This window comes from Sphaerodactylus townsendi, linkage group LG06 (genome assembly GCF_021028975.2).
Source record: "Sphaerodactylus townsendi isolate TG3544 linkage group LG06, MPM_Stown_v2.3, whole genome shotgun sequence".
Classification (NCBI taxonomy): Eukaryota; Metazoa; Chordata; class Lepidosauria; order Squamata; family Sphaerodactylidae; genus Sphaerodactylus; species Sphaerodactylus townsendi.
In genome coordinates, this window is record NC_059430.1 from 42,537,623 (window position 1) to 42,558,169 (window position 20,547).

Genomic DNA, 20,547 nt, shown 5'->3' on the forward strand with positions numbered 1-20,547 from the left:
GAGGTGTGCATGGGAGTGCAAGGGAATGGGAAGGGCTGGTGGTGGGGGGAGGGAATATGTCCAGGGCAAAGCTGTGCTCACTGGCAAATCTCCCTCGCTCTGGCAGCAAAGAAAGTTAAAGTTATGCTTAAAGGGGTGTCACTTGGTGCAGGGAGAATAGAAATTAAAAGTGGGGCTTGGGGAAATACATCCATACAAGAAATCTTGCAGTGATGGACATTCACCCCTGCTATGCAGCAGACACTTTGAGCATAATGGGCCAAAGAGTATTGCAAATATGATCCACACAGTAGCTTTCCTTTGATGAGACATCAGTAAATATAGCACTCACTATGGAATAATCTTCTCATTTTTCTTAGAGTGGACACAGTAATGGGCCTCCCTCTGATCTCTGCAGGGAGCTTTGGGCTGACTTGTGACTACAAAGAAAACTTAACACGGATGATGACACCAGCTAGGAAAGTGAGCTACTTCTTGGTCGATTTCTGGCAAAATTCCAGATTGCCATTCAAAACAGTCTCTTGGGAATCTGCTTACATCTATAAGACAAATAAGATTGCTGAAGATTGCTTCTGGTAGGGAATTCTCCTTATATGCCACGTCTTTATAAAGCTTCCATTATTTTTAAATCTCAGGGTATTTTTGCATATATCATGAGAGCAACATCTGTGAAAAAGCCTTGCTTAGATCTTTTGTGAACATAATTCATTTTAAGGAAATACCTGAAAGAGAAATTCCCAGTTTAATAAGCACTTGTCTCTAGCATTTATTTTTTTCTGGTGCAGGGTTACATCTAGAGAGGTTCAACCAGAGGTTGCAAGATGCATGAAAGGATCTTCAGCACATTTTGTTCCTAAATAGCAGTTCAGATTCCCAGCCTTGAGTGGTTCTTTGGATATAGTGTTTGCCCACTTCAGAAATATACAGGTTGCCTACATGTTTCCCTCAAGGGGACAAATAGTGACCATACTGAGAAACTACACGAGGTCAGGGAACCATACAAGGTGGGAAAGTGTTAAACTCTCCTTCGCAGAGTTGCTAACATCCAGGTGGTAGCTGGAGATCTCCTGCTATTACAAATAATCTCTAGGTGGCATAGATCAGTTCACCTGGAGAAAATGGCCGCTTTGGAAGGTGGATTCTATGGCATTGCACCCCACTGACCATTACATTATAACTCTTTCCCTCCTCAAGTTCCACCCCGAAAATCTCTAGGTGTTTCCTATCCTGGAGCTGGCAACATTGCTCCTCTCCCTACTCTATGGCCTTAATTCAAATAAATCCAAATAATTCCCTTCATTCCCTTCAGTTCAGTAATATAACCAGGGGAGCATGAGGGGGTTGATCAGAGTGGAGCCTGCAGACGTAGCCAGCAATATAAAGTTGGAACTGGTCAGCACGATTGCTCAGTTTGATTCTGGGCTCAGCGTGGCTTAGGTTGAGCTTTAAACTGAAGGCTCAGACAAATTTGTGCTTTTGAGTGATTGTAAATATGCTTGGAGCAGCAGTGGCGTAGTGGCTAAGAGCAGTGGCTAAGAGCAGGTGCACTCTGATCTGGAGGAACCAGGTTTGATTCCCAGCTCTGCCACTTGAGTTGTGGAGGCTTATCTGGGGAATTCAGATTCGCCTGTACACTCCCACACACGCCAGCTGGGTGACCTTGGGCTAGTCTCAGCTTCTCGGAGCTCTCTCAGCCCCACCCACCTCACAGGGTGTTTGTTGTGAGGGGGGAAGGGCAAGGAGATTGTAAGCCCCTTTGAGTCTCCTGCAGGAGAGAAAGGGGGGATATAAATCCAAACTCCTCCACCACCACCACCACCACCACCACCATCACCACCACCACCACCACCACCACCACCACCTCCTCCTCCTCCTCCTCCTCCTCCTCCTCCTCCTCCTCCTCCTCCTCCTCCTCCTCCTCCTCCTCCTCCTCCTCCTCCTCCTCCTCCTCCTCCTTCTTCTTCTTCTTCTTCTTCTTCTTCTTCTTCTTCTTCTTCTTCTTCTTCTTCTTCTTCTTCTTCTTCTTCTTCTTCTTCTTCGTGTCTATCATCCTTCTTTCATGTTGTTTGAAATAATAAGATTTTGAAAAGCTTGCAGTTTAAAGCTGGACCTGCCCAAGCTCAGCCCAACATCAAACAGTCCCACCCTGCTCTGAACTCCATGTTGAGTTCATGGTGGGGTGAGCTAATGCTGACCAGCTCAGTGTTCAACTGTGCCTCTGCTCCCAAACTCCATGTGGAATTTGGATGAGAGTACAGTTGCGAAGGGGAGTATCTTGGAAACACCCTCCCACATGACCTGCTTAAGTGGCACCCAGAGTTGGGTGAGCTGTTGTGCTTCTCCCAGGCACTATTTTAGGCAGTTATACCCCTGCTTCAGTTCCTGCTATTTAGCTTCAGTTCCTGCTATCCTGGTTATCATATCTTGTTTAATTTGACTCTAATATAAAGCAACAGGGGAAGCTGCCGAGGGTATGACTCTCCTCAGGGAGAAGAGAGCATATCAGGGAATGAAGACGAATCCAAGTTTTTGACTGATTGCAAACCTGCTTGGCAATGTTTGTTGACCTACTTTCATGTTGTTTGAAATAATAAGATTTTGAAAACTTCTGTAAGTTCATACAAGGATAGAACCAGCATTTAGTTTTCTAAAGCTGTAATTCTAACGTTTTGCTTAGCAACAAAAGCAAAAGTAGAGATGTAGCTTTTTACTCAGGGTTCAGAAGTCTCTAGTTACAGCCGTGTGCTAATGTGTACCTTTAAGGATACTGCCATTTTGCATTCCATGGACCTCTCTTTGTGAAAAAATCCAGTTTTTATTAAACTGCTTTTAAGGATGTTTATTCAAAAAAATTAGACATTCAAATGCATATCTGGCAAGGTTTACTAAATATGCATTTTATTGATATGTTTTGTATAATATACACATCTCCATTAAGACTCTGGAGGCAAATATCACATATCCTGAGTATTGGATATGTTATATTTTGCATCTGGGAAAATGTGATTTTTCTCACAAGTAGCATGTTTATTTCTATTTTGATTACTGTGTGGACTACAGTTGTACAGACAGCAATCAGATGCTGTCTTTGACAAGCTCTCTTGACAGCTCATCTGTGATGGTTTTTTATTGGAAATGTAATTTATCTACTATTTATTTACTATCTGTATGTTCCCCCATTATTCAACCCCAGTATTGGACTCTTCACTAGGCTTGATTTATATTTTAAGGGTGCACCCATCCAGAGGTAAGAAAGAAGACAGAATGGGTGAGCTTTTGGGTGAACTTGTTTGGTTACAGGGCTTCTGTTCCTTTACAAACTGACTGACATGGAGAACTATAGTAGGAGTCAGAAAGAACTAAACTGCAAAGTTAAGACCATGGCACAGACAGTTATGATATTTGATACATACTTTTGGATTGATGTGCTTGTCACATGAATATAAGTAAATATACTTATGTGTAATTATTAGTTTACATTTTGTAGAGGTTTTAACTTTGTAGTTTTTTTTCTTCTGTAGTGGGACTTCTTTTCTGTTTTTGAAATTTAGCAGGGGACATTTGATTTCTATATTTAGTTAGCTGAAGAAAAGCACAGAAACTTTACTAGAAAAACAAACTAGGAAATGTAGTGGCAGTAGTACTAACATAGATCAGGGTAAGCGAAGGGACCAGTGTCTTGAACAGTGAGAAGTGGGCTCAGACTCCTACACATTACATTTTTCTTGTGTCCTCTCTATGTGTACCATGATGACTTTTGTTTAGATTGCGTCTATTACGTAGGCAACTAAAGTTTTCCCAGCATGGCAAATAGCATCTCAGGGCTGATTCATGCCAGAAAAATTGAGTGTGGGGGAAGGTTTAAATTCCTTCTCCTTGTATGCTTTGGTCCCAGTGTAATTCAGACCCTTGAGTTCCAAGCACGGGATTAAAAGTGCACATCTCATCAGAAGTCATAGGGAGGACATGGAGGAAATGTAATGTATAGTTAAGGCTTTTATAGAAAAAGGAGGAAGGAGAAAAGGAGTATGACCAGAGAATGTTCGTATAAATGGGCCTGTCCACCATGTCTCCATGTCAAGAACTATCACTAAACTACCCTAATAATGAAACATTTTCCAAACATTTGTTACTATCCATAATTCAGATAATGGGTCATCTACCCTGTTTCTGACATGAAAGTGAGTGGCAGAGTTGCTGCTCTAGTGTTGCTTTAATTTTAAAATACAGTGTAGGAAGGAAATGGGAAGGAGAGAAAGTTGAGTTCAAACATCTTGTGCATTCCTCTTCACATGAAAATAGAACTCCCAATTCATACGTGAACAATCAGATACATTTAAAAAATATATTTGTACCCCCATCATATCTGGTTTGATACTTAGTTTGTACATTTCAGTGTGTTAACAGCAAGCATCACTGTTAATGGTGTCAGAGGTTCTCCCATATTTGTACAGATCTGTGCTTAAGGGAGGTTATGTGACCAGAGTTCAAGTATTCCAATCTCCCATAGCCTAACATTTAGTTCAATTATGTGCTGCTGTTGCAAAAAATCCTGTCCTAACTTCAGGTATATGAATGCTCTAGAAGCTGGAGTTACATACTTCTCTGGAGAAATAAAAAACAGGGACATAATAAGGACCCCAGAGCGACTGAAGGAAACACTGAAGAATCCATCTCGAAAAAGCAATGGTAAGGAAAGATGAGGAATTTTTTGTCCTTAGGTTACATTTCATGTGTTAAATTTTTTCTGGATCTAAGCAGAAGTTCTCTGGAGAGAAAAAAGGTGGAGAGGGAGAAATATACTGATTGGTATCTACATTTAAGGGTGAGAAGTAATAGCTAAGCTCTTGCTTGTTCCTTGGTAAACTGGTCATTAACACTCTGAGCATCTTCTAAAACAGGGGTAGGGAACCTGCAGCTTGAGAGCCACATGCGGCTCTTCTGCCCTTGCACTGCGGCTCCATGAGCTGAGCCGCCGGCTTCATCCTTGCCTGCCCTGCAGGCAGCAGGGCGGCCGCACCAATTGCCTGTGGCCGGATGGGCAGTGCTGTGGCCTTCCCCTCTCGCCCACCCTGTTCGAGCGGGGCGGGCATTTTCCCGGCGGCCAGCAAGCCCAAGCTGCTGGCCCCATCCTTGCCCGCCCTGCAGGCAGCAGGGTGGGCGCATCCATGCGCTTCTCAGAATGAGTGGAGTAAAAGGTAAAAAAACCCCAATATATACAGTGTTATCTTTATTTTAAATGTCAAAAATTATTTGTGGCTCCAAGTGTTTTCTTTTCCCGTGGAAAATGGGTCCAAATGGCTCTTTGAGTGTTAAAGGTTCCGTACCCCTGTTCTAAAAGAAGTTAAGAGCTCTCTACTTATGTGGATTATTCTCACAGAATCCTGCCACACTTTTTAAACTGAAAAGCCAGGAGCAGATTAGCCATTAAGGCTACCAAGGAAACCCCTGGATCCAAGCAAAGGGCTGCCCTCATAGCTACCACTATCACAAGCTGGTGACCTCTGCAGTTGCTGTAAGTGAACCACCTGCCCTACACCCAAGCAGGGTGAGCATGCTGCCCGCAGTGCAAGAAAGCCATCTGCCCCAGCCCTGTGTTAGGTGGGTAAGCTGCAGCAGTGATGTGAACTATCTGTCCTGGCTCCTTGCGGGGCAGGCAAGCCACCACCATGAATGAGCCAGCTACCCCAGTTCCATACTGGGCGGTGAGCTGCAGAGGCAACAGCTCACCACCTCACATGGGGCCTATGCAGCTGGATTGCTTATGGTGGCCCCCTCACTCCACAATGAGCCGGGGCAGGTGGTGTGTTTACCATAGTGGTGAGAGCGCTATATTTACTCCATTCTGTCTTCCTTTGTGGGGCTGGGCTGGGGGCTTTTCCAGGGCTGTTTTTGCTTCCCAGTTCACCGCTGCTAACAGCCCCTACAACTCAGGGTTAGAAGATAATGGACATCATTTTGGGACAAGCTGAGCTTGCACAAAGGAGGTGCATTCTGTGAGAACTGTACTGGAACCAGATTCAACATAAAAAAGGCCACAGAGCAGCTTGTAGTCTGGAGCTTTGGAGCCTCCCCATAGGGATTTTTCCTTGCATGCAGACCAGGAAATTTAAAAGGAATGTCCACACAAGGTCATGGTTATTCTGAGCTTTTCTAGGGTTTTCCCTTTAAACCAGATAAAAAACTAAACCATATCTGATCTGGAATGATGAGGTGGCTGTGAGCGGAGCATGCATTTGGATGCTCTAACCATAGCCAGTAGGGGAAGGGTGTAGAGCCAAATTCTGCTTTCAAAATGGCATGGAACAGCTCAACACTGCCCAATTCCTTTCCCAGTTCAACCAAATCAGCCATGGGCTGAGAAGATAAATTAGGAGAAAAGGGAAGTCTTTCCTAATTGCAGGGGGCCTGGTATAATTGCTGTTGCATCTCACTTTTTGTACATGTGCAGCAGAAGGAAGGAAGAATGCAGGGGTAGGGGCAGCAGCAAGTGAGATAGATGTGTGGGGACCAAGTTCTCTCCCCATCTTACCTCACTTGCTTCTGCTGCCATAATAGGTTGCATTTTTGCACCACTATGTACATGCAACCTATGTGATTCAACTTGCAATCCTGAGCTATATCTTCTGCTACATTTTTCTGGAATCACAAATGCCTTTACCAGTGTGGCTCTGCTTTACATTCTCTGTTGTTTTAAATTGCAGTGATTGTCATGTGTGGTACCCTGGAGGATATTGAGACAAACTTAGAGAATGGAGAGGTAGATGAAGACATAGTTATTGTCCTGATAGATCTTCACAGGTAAAATAAAATGGAATCAAATCAAAATAGTAAAAAGAGGAATTCCTAACACTGGAATGTTTCTCCCAATAGCTATGTACAGAGTTAAGTATATTTTAAAATGCCCATTAAACTACCATGCTAAGACAACCAAAATTCTGTACCAAAAAGAGGTTAATTGTGTGACCTGTATAAACTATGCAAATTGAGACAATGTGCATATATTTGTAATTGATCCATTTCATCTAGATATAGAAAGAGGGGCAGGCAATAATGCAGATAACTGAAGCTTCATCCTTGCTCACCAGCCCCTACTTTATTATACTCTTTCTCAGAAAAAGATGGTAGTATGATTCATTGAGATGCAGCGATCAAGAAAATTGTATGCTTCCACATTCGAATACAGTCCCAAACAAATATAAGAAGTATAATTCATTTTTACACTCCGCCTTTGTCAAAACCATTATTTTGTGCATTATTGAACATGGTACAAGAGCATTTATAGTCCTTGAATGACTGTCACCAATCCTTGTATTTTTACTTTAAAATGGATGTGTTGGGGGGGTGGGAGCAGGGCTAGGTAGACATGAGGACCCAGGTGGAGCATTCTACAACAAAGATGATATGTTGAGTTCTGTGGTGGAGGAATATATAAACCCTATCAAGGTTTTTTTGAGGCAGACTATAACTGATGCGATATTGCCACACATTTTCACATCTATGTTTGTGGGCCATCAGTGCCAGGATCTTAATTTTAGAGAAAAAATGATTATTGAGATTTATGGTCGAATCCAAACTTAATGAGTTTGGCATTTCCTTGGAGGACCTGCTAATGCTAACAGAGCAGGAGGTCTATGGGGCTATCAAGAAGAGACTTTTTGACAGAGAGTTTCAACAGATGCTAGAGGAAGCTAATAAAACCTGTTCCCCAATCTCTCTGGGAATACCTGTGGATAGATTAATTGTAGCCCAGTACCTTTATCTCCTGGTTGAGGCCCGGTGGCATAGAGCAATCACCTTAGCTAGGTGTAATGCCCTGGCTTCTTCCTTTAGCCTTGGACGCCACCTTGGAATCCCACATAAAGAAAGGACATGCCCGTGTGGCATGGGTTCTGTGGAAACAGTATCTCATATGCTGTTGAATTGTCCTTTTTATGAGATAGGTAGGAAGAAGCACATAATCCCCTTCCTGCATGGAAGTGAAGGCATTACAGATAAACAGAAGGTTATATATCTTTTAAACAGCCACAACTACGAGCTGTTGGAAGCGGTGGCTAAATTTTTTTAAATGGTGTTATTTTAACTCGTCAGAAGTTGTAAAGTTGTAAAGGCTGTTATTATCTTGCTAAGTTAATCTTAAACAATTTATATGCCATTAAAGGTATTCAAAATCGAATCGAGATTTGTAGAATCTGCACATTGCATATAGACTATGCACACTGGTATGTCAAGCAGCCCAATCCAAAGAGTGAGATGGTAGAGCGGCAGCTGGGGATGGGGCTGTGGCACCACCTCTAAAGAGGCAATTAGGGGCGCAGATGCTAGGGGAGAGAGAGAGAAACCTCTTCTCTCCTGGGGAACCCCACCACTTTACATCACCCTTTTTTGGTGACATAAATCTGCCCCATAAAAAGGGGTATTCATGGGATGCTGAAACTGCACTGGGAGCTGAATCAAGTCAGCTCCACCACCTGGACTGCCCCCAGGCTGCCCCCACCCAACCAGGCATAGGCTCCTGTGGCGCATGCTGCAGGTTCTGGGTTTGGGTGCTTCACAGTTGCACAATGCCCTACCATTGCCATAATAGCCCCATCACCAGCATATCCTCCCCTTATGCCAGCAGGGTGGGCACCTGCTTCCAAGGCTCTTCCAAGGCTCCATCCCCCCCTCCACCACCACCTTTGTACTGCACTCTTTAATGTCCTTTTCGTGATCTTCATAATCTGTGGCGAGACTATTGGTCACTAATAGTTTGAAGAGAGCAGGTTTGGATTCAGATAAAACAGCTGCACCAGTGACTGATATATTGACTACATGGCATTGAAATATCTTTGCAGGAGCAGTTGTCTTATGATGTGACAGTGACATTTCAGAACGCAGTCAGATAGTGTCACTATGCCCAAATTATTTCCCTATGAGGGCTTTGCAGCCTCAGGCATCAACTCAGCAATTCATATAATCCATCCTATTCATGTAATCCGTGCCTGTTATTTTTTAAAATTTAAGCACTGTTAACTACCATAAGGAAAATGTGATCTCTATGAAGCAAAGTAATACTGGTGAAAAGAGACCCACCAAATAGAAAAACAGAAGAGCATATTCTGATTGTTCTACCACATCTGCTAATCAACAGCTAGGAAGTTATCATTCTCTCAACTATATAACTTGTCTTTTTTTCCCTGGCTCCTCACTATACTGTGGGGCATTTGTGCTTTCCTTTACAGTAATAAGTACTTTGAAAACAGCTCTTCATCCTTTGCGATGCGGAATGTCCTTGTCCTGACACTGAAACCATTGAATACCACCTTGGCTTTGGAGAATTTCCCAGATGCCCAAGTGGTAAGTTAATTTTATCATTATTCCTTCACTCATGTCTGCATTGTTCTCACAACACTGCCATAGATACAACAGTACTCTCAGACTGTACTTATTCTACAAGGTGGACCTATCTAAAATAGAAGCAAAAGAAAATGTATGTGGCAAACCCATATCTTTGTAATGTGATCTATCTGAATGTATTGGGATTTTCCCAGTCTGCAATGTTTCTATTATACTGAGAGTTAGATGGGGTGTTGAGGCTCCATGCCACTTACTTACAAAGCCATAGTGGATACAACTGAGTAGGTGTGAGACTGACAGATCTGCCAATAAGTTAAAATTCCAGCTACTCACCAGTTAAATCACTTAAAATGTCATCTTATAAGCAAACCACTGGTTTTTAATTAACACAGTAACAGAGAAAGAAAACAAAGTTCAAATAAAATATCTGTGTAATGCCAATCTATGCTGTAAGTATACTGGTGTTGCCGTGCCTCAGTTTAAAGCAGTCAATAAATATCTTTTGAAGGTAACTAAAATGTCTGACCAAACACAGCCCTCTAATTATTCTCTGTTTCCCATGCTGCCAATCACCTTCAACTGTCAAAATCCAACTGCCACTTCAGCATCTGTCCATGGACCGTTCAGGTGCTCCAATAAAATTTTTCCACCTGGCATGATCTTTAGTAGCATTTTAAAATAGTATGTAACACTTGTAGAGGGTCATTATCAGCCAACAGATTATGAGTTGGGATGGAACAATTTAAATGGAGAAGCAGCAAGGTGGTTGGTGGTGCGGGACTCTTCCCCTGCCTGCTGCTGTCCACCCCCACCCCTCACTTCTCTCCTTCAACCTCTCCCTCCTACAGTGTTCTCACTCTGATACATTGTGATTCTGTAGGTGTTCTATTCTGCTTTCACATGCTGTACAAGACAGCATGCACACCCTACCCATGAGCCAGTTCTTCTATAAAATAAATACATTCCAACTGATGTGCTGTAGAACAGAGATTTCTTCATCCAAACCAGATTAATGTTGGATGTATGAGCTGGTGACAGAATAACTCTACTTCATCTCCTTATATGTAATAGCCATAAGTGGTTCCTATATAGACAAACAAAATCCATACAACAGGGCCAGCCAGGATTAGAATATAGATTTCTACATATCTAGGAAAAAACTAAAGTTTGCACAAAAATCTGATTTTTAAAGGGGGGTGTAAAAAACTAAAAAGAGTTCATTTGCTAGAGACTTGTTAAATGAATATGAATGTTGGGAAGTAATTTTCATATTCATAGGCGGGAAGGGCCACAATGCAGCCCTGCTCAACCAATCTGCACCTCCAAAGCATGCCCTTCAAATTTTGGCCCATTACACACTCATGTGTTCCCTGCTTCAAGCAGCCTGTTGCTTTTAATTATGCAACAGCTTCCATATATGATTCAGGTTAGATTTTCCCTTACGCAACTGCTCTGAAGTAATTGTGCTTCTTTAAGGGGAAGCCCTGTGTTTTCCAGTTGTGGGGAAAACCTGACCTTTCTTTTGACTTCTCAAGAAAGATGAAGTAAATGTATACGCGATGCCAGCTTTGGCCTTTTTCCCCCCCCCCCCCCCCCCCCCCCCCCGTAACAGTGTCCTCCTATACCTATGTCATTTCACCCTCCTCCCACTTTTCCTGCCGGCCCTCTCCTCATCCCCTCCAACCTCCATTTTTGTTCTGCTCTCTGGTTGAGTGGTTTCTGGTGGATTTTGTTTTATTTTTAAATTTTTATTTAATAATGTGAAAAATATGTCAAATATCTGTGAACTGCATCTGTAAAACCTCCATTTGTCTGGGGATCTGGGAATCCATGCTGGCTTCTGCCAGTCCTGGAGCACTCATTGCCCACCATGCCTGCACCATGTGTTTGGGGGGGGGGAATCCCCCAATCCAACATTGAAACCCTTTGTTCAGCTAGCAACCATCACTGGAACACTACATAAATACTACATGAATACTTACTTTGTGTAATCATTTTTGCTGTCCCTGGCAGGTTTGCAGGGCACTACCTGTCCTGTTGGCAGAATGGCTCAAATCCTTGCTGGGTTTCCTTAAGTTTGTTTGTGATGCATGCAGTTTCCCAGCAGAAAATGCCCTATTATCGTGGCATTTGAGGGAAATGTTTTCGCTGCCTTCTTCATCCATACCATAAAGTCCATAGCAGTAACATCAGTGAATCAATGTAACATTCCTTTGAAATATATTTAATAGATTTTGCATTGTCCTTTCCCTTCTAAGCAGGTTTTAGAGCTCTAGAGGTCATTTGAGGGGGGAAGAAAGAGCGCATGTGCCTCAGGACACTGATCTGGGCAGGCACGATACAACTTCCCCATGGTAATTCCCCATGCAAACTTTTTGGTTGTAAAAACACTCACAGGCAACACATCATGGTGACAGAACTAACCTGGAGCCGGAGAAGTGATTTGTGAGGAAATGCGTTACTCCTGCACTGAGCCAGAAAAAAGCTGAAGAGGCGAGGACAAGAGTGTTCAATACATGCTTCTTGCCCCATAAGAAAGGGAGGTGATTTTACAAGTGACAAAGGGATAAATGTGGCATGGGTGCATAACTGCCTTTAGATTTAGATGAGGCAGTTCAGTTGAACATAGACTGCTGATAGACCGCAGAATTCACAATTGCCTGGCAATAAGTGCTCTGATGCAACATGCTGATGGTGGAAACAGATATATGAGTATCTACTTCATTGACTGCCTGTTTTATTTACCTTCCTCCAGGGAAAATATAGAGTGCAATATTCTGCTGTGTTTTGTGGAAGCAAGGGTTTCAGATGGTTCTTAGCAAGTTCACTGAAAGGAATGCAAATTCTCTATGTCTTCAGTGAATTACCTGCTTTCCCCATCTCTTGCAGCTGAATGATGACTACCTTGTTGGTTATTTGGATGCCATTTTGCTCTTTGGAATTACATTAAAGAAACTGCTTCTCACACGAAAGGACTTTTCTGCTGCAGATTTCATTGAACACTTCCGGAGTGTCACATTTCCAGGTAATCAAATGTAGCTCTTTTCTGTTATCAACTGAAAGACAATTCTCTAAAGCTTTTCACCACATCAGAATGAAACATTCAAACGTACAGTTTATTAAAATAATTTTTTTTTAAAAAATAGTATGTTAAATATTGTATGCCACTTTTGGACCTTAGGCGCTACATGATAGCAAATAAGCAAACAATGTTTAGTAATATGTTTAATAAAAACAATGTTTAATAAATAAATACTAAAATACAACAAACACCAAGACACAAAAACAGAGGGCCAGTGGGAATTAATGGAAGAGTACCAAACAAAACAAAATACCTTCCCCCACTGGCAGAAGACTATGATGAAGACAGACAGATCTCTTTAGGAAGGAAATTCCAGAGTTTTGGTGCCAAAACTAAGGTTATTCTTCAGTTGCTAGTCATCTAGCCTCAGATAACAGGGCCACCTCAAGCAGCACCTGTGAAGAGGACCAGAACAGTCAGGTAGGTTCATATAGGTGCAGGTGGTCTTAAGGTATGCAGGCTCCAAGCTATATAGAGTTTTGAAGATCAATACCATTTCCTTGAATTGGGCCTGGAACCAAATTGAGAGCCAGTATAGGGGAAACATGGCTGGAGTTATATGATCCACATGACTGCAATCTGGTGCATCATTCTGCACCAGCTGTAGTTCCTGGACACTCTTCAAGGCATATTGCAGTAGTGCACATTGCAGTAGTGTCATCTAGATGTTACCAGGGTATGCACTGCAATGGCAATATCTCTTCCACCTGGAAAGGGCTGCATCTGGCTCACCAGCTGAAGGTTGTGAAAGGCACTCTTGACCATTGCGACCACCTGCTTATTAAACAGATGGCCTAGGATGGTTCAGCAGCACCCTCAAACCTGCTCCTTCAGGGGGAGTGGAACCCCATCTAGAATAGGAAATATTTGGCCCATCTGTAGCACCTGCATTTTGGTCAGGACTAAGTTTAAGCTTGTTAGTCCTTATCCATTCCAAAACTGTATCCAGTCATAGGTCATAGATTCTATAGACTCCCTGTGTCAAGAGCACAAGGTTAGGTCAGGGAACAGCACACAGAAGCCAGAGCACAGTAATCCCAGAATACAGGCATGAAGGAGAGATGTTGCTACTGAATGGTAGCTCTTCCCTTGGCCTCTTTTAAGCCAAATGCTCACTTGGCAGCCGGAGGTGCTGTGCACCTGGCTCATGCATCAGACCTGCTTCTGCAAGAACTCTCTGTCATAGCTGAGGACTGGCCAATGCTGAGCAGCCAAACAAGTGCTGTGTCTTCTCTTATGTAAGTCACTGTGCAGTTTTCTCCAGTGTTCCTCTCAGGGCTCAGGAGAAGTAGGAGGAGGATATGCCAGTCTGGGATTCCCTGCATTTGGTCTGAAGCTGGAAGACTAAGGGACTTCTGGGCTTGTGCCAGGCTGCTGCCCCCCAGGGGCGAGCTCGGTGCAACATGCACCCCCGGCCCCCTTGTAGCTCTGCCTCTGAAAGTGCCTCCCAGTCACAACCCAAAAACTTGTCCAGAAGAACTTGATGATCACTGGTATCAGACATCCAAGAAAATCAACAGGAGGATCTTGCCATCTTGCTTCCTCCACTTGAAGCAAAAGACAAAGCTGGGCTTTTTATGTACTCTTGGTCAGGATTCAAAAGCATAACCATTTTGTATATTCACATCTTTACTAGAAGGTTGGATGGAATGTTGCCCCCAAGAAACTGCCTTTCCTCATTATTTTGTCCTTCTTACCGAATGTTATTTTCAGGGGAAATGACCAGGCTGTTATCAGTAGAAGTCTCTGTTTTTTTTACAGGCATCCTGGGTCCTGTAATACTGGATGACTTTGGCGATATTGATGTCAATTTCACTCTTATGTATACATCTGTGGATAAGTATGAAGTAAGCTAAGCCATAATGAAGTTTTTCCATGAGGAGACATGCCAGAGATGGGATGAGGGAGTAGCACTTAAATTAATACATGAGAGAGGCAGAAAATATCAATGTTAAAATACAGCAAGAAAATTAAGGAGCAAAAGTGGATCAGTAAACAATAAAGTATCTTCAGTAGATACTGTTTTCTGTCAAGGGCACCATGTGGTTAGTAGAGCAGAAAAGCAGTGTTGTCTGGTGGTAACGTTTGTGTTTTGGGGAGAAGTTGTTTTAACAGCAATTAACCTCTTATTAACCTCTTGTTGAAGATGCAAGTTAAGAATGGTTTGTGCCCCAAAGGACTGTTCCAAGTCTTTTGATGTGGGGAAGATGGCTCAATGGCATCAAGAGCAACAATTTAGTATTAGTGTTATTAGTGTTAACACTAATACCAAAAGAAAAAGGAGAAATTCTGGAGGCAAGCAAATACAGACCAATTTCTTTAATTAATTTGGATTATAAAATTTTTACAAAAATTTTAAGCGAAAGACTAAAAAATATGCAGGAAAATATATAAATGAGAATCAGGCAGGATTCATACCTAACAGACAAGCAAAAAATAACATTAGAACAGTGTTAAATATTATCGAGTATGCAGAAAAAAAATCCAACTAATAGAATTGCTTTAGTGTTCCTGGATGCATATAAAGCGTTTGATAGTGTAAATTAGGCTTTTATGATAAAAGGATTTAAAAAAAGAGGAATAGAGGGACCATTCTTAGAAGCAATTCAAACAATATACCATAAACAAACTGCAAAAATCAGAATAAACAACCAACTGTCCAAACAATTCAAAATAACCAAAGGTACAAGGCAAGGCTGTCCACTATCCCCACTGTTATTTATTTTATACTTGGATATACTAACCAGCAGATTAGACAAGGAGAAGGAATGGAAAGGATTGGTAGTAAAAAATCAAACCTATAAATACAAGGCATACGCGGACGATCTGATACTTGTCATAGAAAACCCCACAGAAAAAATTAATAGAGTAAACAACATCATAGAACAATTTGGTAAATTGGCAGGATTAAAAATTAATACAGAAAAAACGAAAACACTGTTATTGAATATAAAACATAAAGAAACAGAAAAATTCAAGGAAAGATCAGGCTTTGAAGTAGTAAACAAAGTAAAGTATTTGGGTATAGAATTAAGAACTAAGAATAACAATCTATTTGAGGACAACTATGGGAAAATCTGGCAAAAAATTAAGCAAGACTTAGACACGTGGAAAGGGCTATTTCTGTCATTATCGGGGAGAATAGCAGTAATCAAAAATAACGTGCTGCCGAAGTTAATGTATTACTATCAGAACCTACCAGTAATATTATCGAATAAAATATTTCAGAAGTGGAAAATAACAATTAATAAATTCATATGGAATGGCAAAAGGAACAGAATCAAGTATTTACAAATGATTAAAAAAAAACTCTATGGAGGTTTTGCGTTACCAGATTTGAAAATATATTATGAAGCGTGTGCAATCACGTGGATAAAAGAATGGATAGAATTAAAAAATACCAATTTACTTACATTAGAGGGATACAACTTGTACAGAGGCTGGCACGATTTCTTATTCCCTATAGAACACAATAAAAACTTCAACAATTTCAATACACATTTGATTAGAAAAGCATTAGCCAGGATATGGCTAAAATATAAAAACTGGTTCTATGAAAAGACCCCACTATGGATTTCAAGAATAGAATCACTAAAGCTAAAAGAATTTAGTAACACGGAGAAATGGGAAACTTACAAAGACCTGTTAAAAATAGAAGGTACAACAACTAATCTGAAAGATAGAGAAGAGATAACAATTCAGGGGAAAAAGTGTCAATGGTTCCACTATATACAAATAAAAGAAACATATAAGAAAGATTCAGAAAGAGGCTTCCAGATAAGAAAGAATGAGTTTGAAAAAGCGATGTTAGATGACAAGAAGAAAATAATCCAAAAAATATATAATATGTTGTTAAATTATAAAACGGAACAAGAGAACATAAGTGATAACATGATAATCTGGGCTCAGGATATAGGAAGAAATATAACAACAGATGAATGGGAAAAAATATGGCGGAATAATGCAAAGTTTACGTTAGCGATGGACCTACGAGAAAACTGCCAAAAGATATATCATCGCTGGTATTATACACCAGTAAAATTACATAAAATGAAAAGCATGAACAATGACAAATGTTGGAGATGTAAAAAAAAAACGGGAACGTTTTTACATATGTGGTGGGAATGTGAAACAATAAAGAAATATTGGGAAGAGATAATTAACCTCATTGAAGAAATCTTAAAAACTAAATTACAAAAAAAAGCAGAAATTTTTCTCCTGGGTCTATTCAATAACAACAAAATAATAGAACGAAATAACAACCTGTTTATGTATTTAATCACAACGGCAAGAATGGAAATTGCAAAGTACTGGAAAGAACCACGGCCCCCCAACGTGGAAGACTGGAATAGAAGACTTTATCAAGTAATGGAGGCTGATAAATTAACCTGTATGTTAAAAGATAACCCAGAAAAATTTAAGAAAACATGGAAATTATATGTTGATTATTTAGAGAAAAAGTTAAAATGAAAGTGGAAAAACAATATAGAGATTTAATTGTAGATACCTGAACGGTCTTATCTGATAAATTTGATTCTTTTATATTTAAAGGAAAACAAAGAAAATGACGAAGACAGACAACAAACAAACAGAACAAATAAGAGAAGACTGTACTACATATATACTGTTTATAGAGCTTAAGGTCAAGAAGATTAAGAATAAGAGTAAAAACAAGAATTAGGATAGGAGATAATGTATAACAAGAGATAAGATGCAAACAGAGATTTGTGCCAAGGATGTAGATAATGTTTAGTGATAGGATGTTACTATGTATACAGTTAAAGATATATTAGCCTTAAGATATAGAATTGAGAACAGGAAAGGCAGGAGAAATTAACAGTAGAGGGATAGCTACATTTCTCAGAAAAGCTATGAAAGTCAGAGCAAGAAGCATACAGGAGAGAAAGATTAAAAAAATAAAATAAACAAAAGGAAGAAAAGAGCATTAATGACTGGGATAACTCCCACTAAACTTGATCTGGAAAGTTAATTATATTAGACGGAGTCAATTAAGGGGGAGGAAGGGTATAGTTTAGAATTAACAATTAAGAAACTTAAATGATGGTGTAAACGAACCCTTGAGAAGGGGAAACATTTCGAACTGTTTATTGGTTATAATGTTTGATAAAGATATTGGTCAATATAGGACCAATAGAGAAGGTCAAAAGTTAGATTTCATAGACAAAAACGGACAATGTTGGATACCCAAGTGTCGAAATGACTGAATGCAATATGTAAAATGTTTTAAAACTCAATAAAAACTATTTTAAAAAAAATATTTACTAAAAAAAAAGAAAAAAAAAGAAAAAAAAAGAAAAAAAAAGAGCAACAATTTAGGAGGTGCCCCCAGTGTCATATATTAAGGCTTTTTCCTGCCTACCCGTACCATTTTGTAACTCACGTGACATTCCAAAATATTATGCTAGTTGTGTCATGTTCCTTGCATTTTTACCAAAAAAATAGTGCTTTTGGAGCTGTGTGCTCCTTTTTTCCATAGTGAGTATGTATATTTATTTTTAAAATCAACTATTCCTGCTGCAGGTAATCCTGTCTCTGCCATTCTGTGAGCACACAATGGGATATTGCAGTTATTCACTCAGATGGGTGATAGCCAACGAGAGCAAGATACTCAAAGAAAAAGTGCATAAGGAATAAATGCATATGTTAAAACTTTTTTGAAAAAGAGTCTCCCCTCATGACTTAATACATGAATAAAGTTTGCAGTGTTAGAACTTGTAGGTCTGTGTCCTCTCTTTTGGCAAGGATAGCAAAGCTACAGACAATATGTTAGAAAAAGAGGGAATGCAGTACTAAGCTATGAAAAGTATAGGGAAAGTGACTAAGATTATTAGTTTTCATTTTATTGTCACACAGTGTCACACATCCAGTGGAAAAGAAGTTAGTTTTCATTTTAGTTTTCATTTTATTGTCACACATCCAGTGGAAAAGAACATGGAAAAATTCAATTTTCCTCGGCTTTCTCATTCTAGTATAAGATCCTCCTTCAGTATGACACACAATTGAATAAGACGACGGCGAAGTCGAACAAACCATCTTTCCGCTGGAGCAAACACACCCTGCCTAATGATATTCCTAGCCGTGGTGAGACTATAAATTGACCTCTGCATTCCTCTGGGGTGGTACTAACTGGTAACTTAATCCAACCTTTCATTTCTCCTTTTAAATATCTAGCCAATTTCAGATCAGTTTGGCCACTCATTGGGAAGCACTATTCTTACTGATCAGTTTCCTGAGATCCCAGTGTTAAAAAATGTACATACAGTTGAAAGTGCTACTTTATACATTCCAACTGTTCCTGCTTACCAAGTGCAGTCTCCATTTCCTGCTACCATTTCCCTTGTAAATCACTGTTACTATTGTGTCTTTGGGATGCCTTGTGAATTATGCTAGTTGTGTCATTCTTTAGGGTTCAGTTCCTTCCCTATGTTCCCTCAAGGAAACTCTCTGAATGGGGAATGGATGCATCTTGGCTTATAACTATTAAGTATTGGTTTCATTTTGATTTTAACCTCACTGGTCTTACTTACCAAATAGTTATTGACTCAGTCATCAAATTGGCTAGTATGTATTGAGCAAAAAGTAAGGTCTATCGGCTTATCCCTTGAATCACTGGCCATGCTATCGGAAAAGGATGCATTTCAAGTAATAAAATGAAGAACTGCAGGCATTGAATTTGGCCTGGATGCTTATTTAACTGAACTGTTTATCTATCTATTATGCCAATAAAGGGCTGTGACTGAGATACAGATCCATGTATAACTAAGTGTGAAGCCTTAAGGCACCATGCTGTGGATAGCCTTCCATTTTTTCTACTGCAGCTGCTGTGGCATATTTTGAACTGTTGATACCATACTCCAGCCAGTTACATTTTTCTAGTATTTATTTATTTAGAAAATTCCTGTGCAGTCTTTCCAAAGAATCTGCTTGAGGTGACTTATCAAGTAAATCATGATGAAAACATAGAAGAGCATAAACTCATTAACAATCAACAAACAATTAGTATGCCTTAGCGGTCCAGGTGCTCGGGAGCAAACAAATGCCTTAGCGGTCCAGGTGCTCGGGAGCAACAGCCGCAGAGGGCCATTGCTTTCACATCCTGGGGGCCACTGGTGGGGGGCACCTGGTGGGCCACTGCGAGTAGCAGAGAGCTGGACTAGATGGACTCTGGTCTGATCCAGCTGGCTTGTTCTTATGTTCTTAATTAAAACCTAGCATTAAAAATCCAGACACATCATAAAAACAGCACAAAACATTAAATGGCTTGAAACAGGTCCCATATGACATTTCTTGGGCTAGAAGCAGACAGCAAAAATAATTTTAAAAGATCAGTTGCTTGATTAAAAGCTGGGTGAAAAGAAATGCTTTGTCCTGGCATCTAAATGACAGCAGGGAAGGTGACAGGCAAGCCACAAGGGCAGTGACATTCATTCTACAAGCAAGATGCGACCACTGTTGCATCAACATTTTATTTATTCATTAATGGTAGCTATATCCCTGCCTTTCGACATTGCTTACTAAAGGACTTTAAATATTGTTAAGAGTCAAAATAAAATAAAATTAGTCATCAATATACTAATGCCTTGACCTGGACAGCACCAGGCTAGACTGATCTTGTCGGATCTCAGAAGCAGAAGAAGTTTGCATTTGGATGGGCAACCTCCAAGGTATACCAAGGTTTAAGCTGCTTTAGTCCTCACTGTGGAGAAAATTGGGATATAAATGGAGCAAATCAGTGATACATATGGCTGAAGATGGGAGGCAAATAAGATGTAGGTTGATGAGTGACTGATAAAGCAAGAATGAGATGGGGAAAGGGGAGAGGATATGGGGGTTGCCACGAGGAGGGAACGAGGAAGTAGTATGGGGTGTGTATATAGAGGAAAATGAGGTGGCCCCCAACAAGTCCTTGATGGTTTCCTACCATTGCAAGTGTGCCCGGCCTAGTAGCCAGCTCCACACAACTGGGCCATAGTTTACCTAGGCAGAGGCTCCTGGGAAAAGAGAGAAACCTGAAGATAAAGGAGCAAAATATTTCTAAGTTGGCTGTTGAATGGGAAGGTGGAAAGGAAGTAGGAAAAGGGAACAGGCTATGGGGTTTTTTAGGA

At 40.6% G+C, this 20,547-nt stretch overlaps 1 protein-coding gene across 1 annotated transcript in view; it reads left to right on the plus strand.

Annotated features, from left to right (window-relative positions):
• GUCY2C (guanylate cyclase 2C) overlaps window positions 1–20,547 on the plus strand; it is an 86,254-nt gene that overhangs the window by 11,150 nt on the left and 54,557 nt on the right. Inside the window, exons 4-10 of the mRNA XM_048500906.1 lie at window positions 360–575; window positions 4,568–4,689; window positions 6,705–6,801; window positions 9,225–9,339; window positions 12,229–12,364; window positions 14,183–14,268; window positions 18,412–18,523. Coding sequence (XP_048356863.1) covers window positions 360–575; window positions 4,568–4,689; window positions 6,705–6,801; window positions 9,225–9,339; window positions 12,229–12,364; window positions 14,183–14,268; window positions 18,412–18,523 — 884 coding nt within the window. The remainder of the gene's footprint in view (window positions 1–359; window positions 576–4,567; window positions 4,690–6,704; window positions 6,802–9,224; window positions 9,340–12,228; window positions 12,365–14,182; window positions 14,269–18,411; window positions 18,524–20,547) is intronic.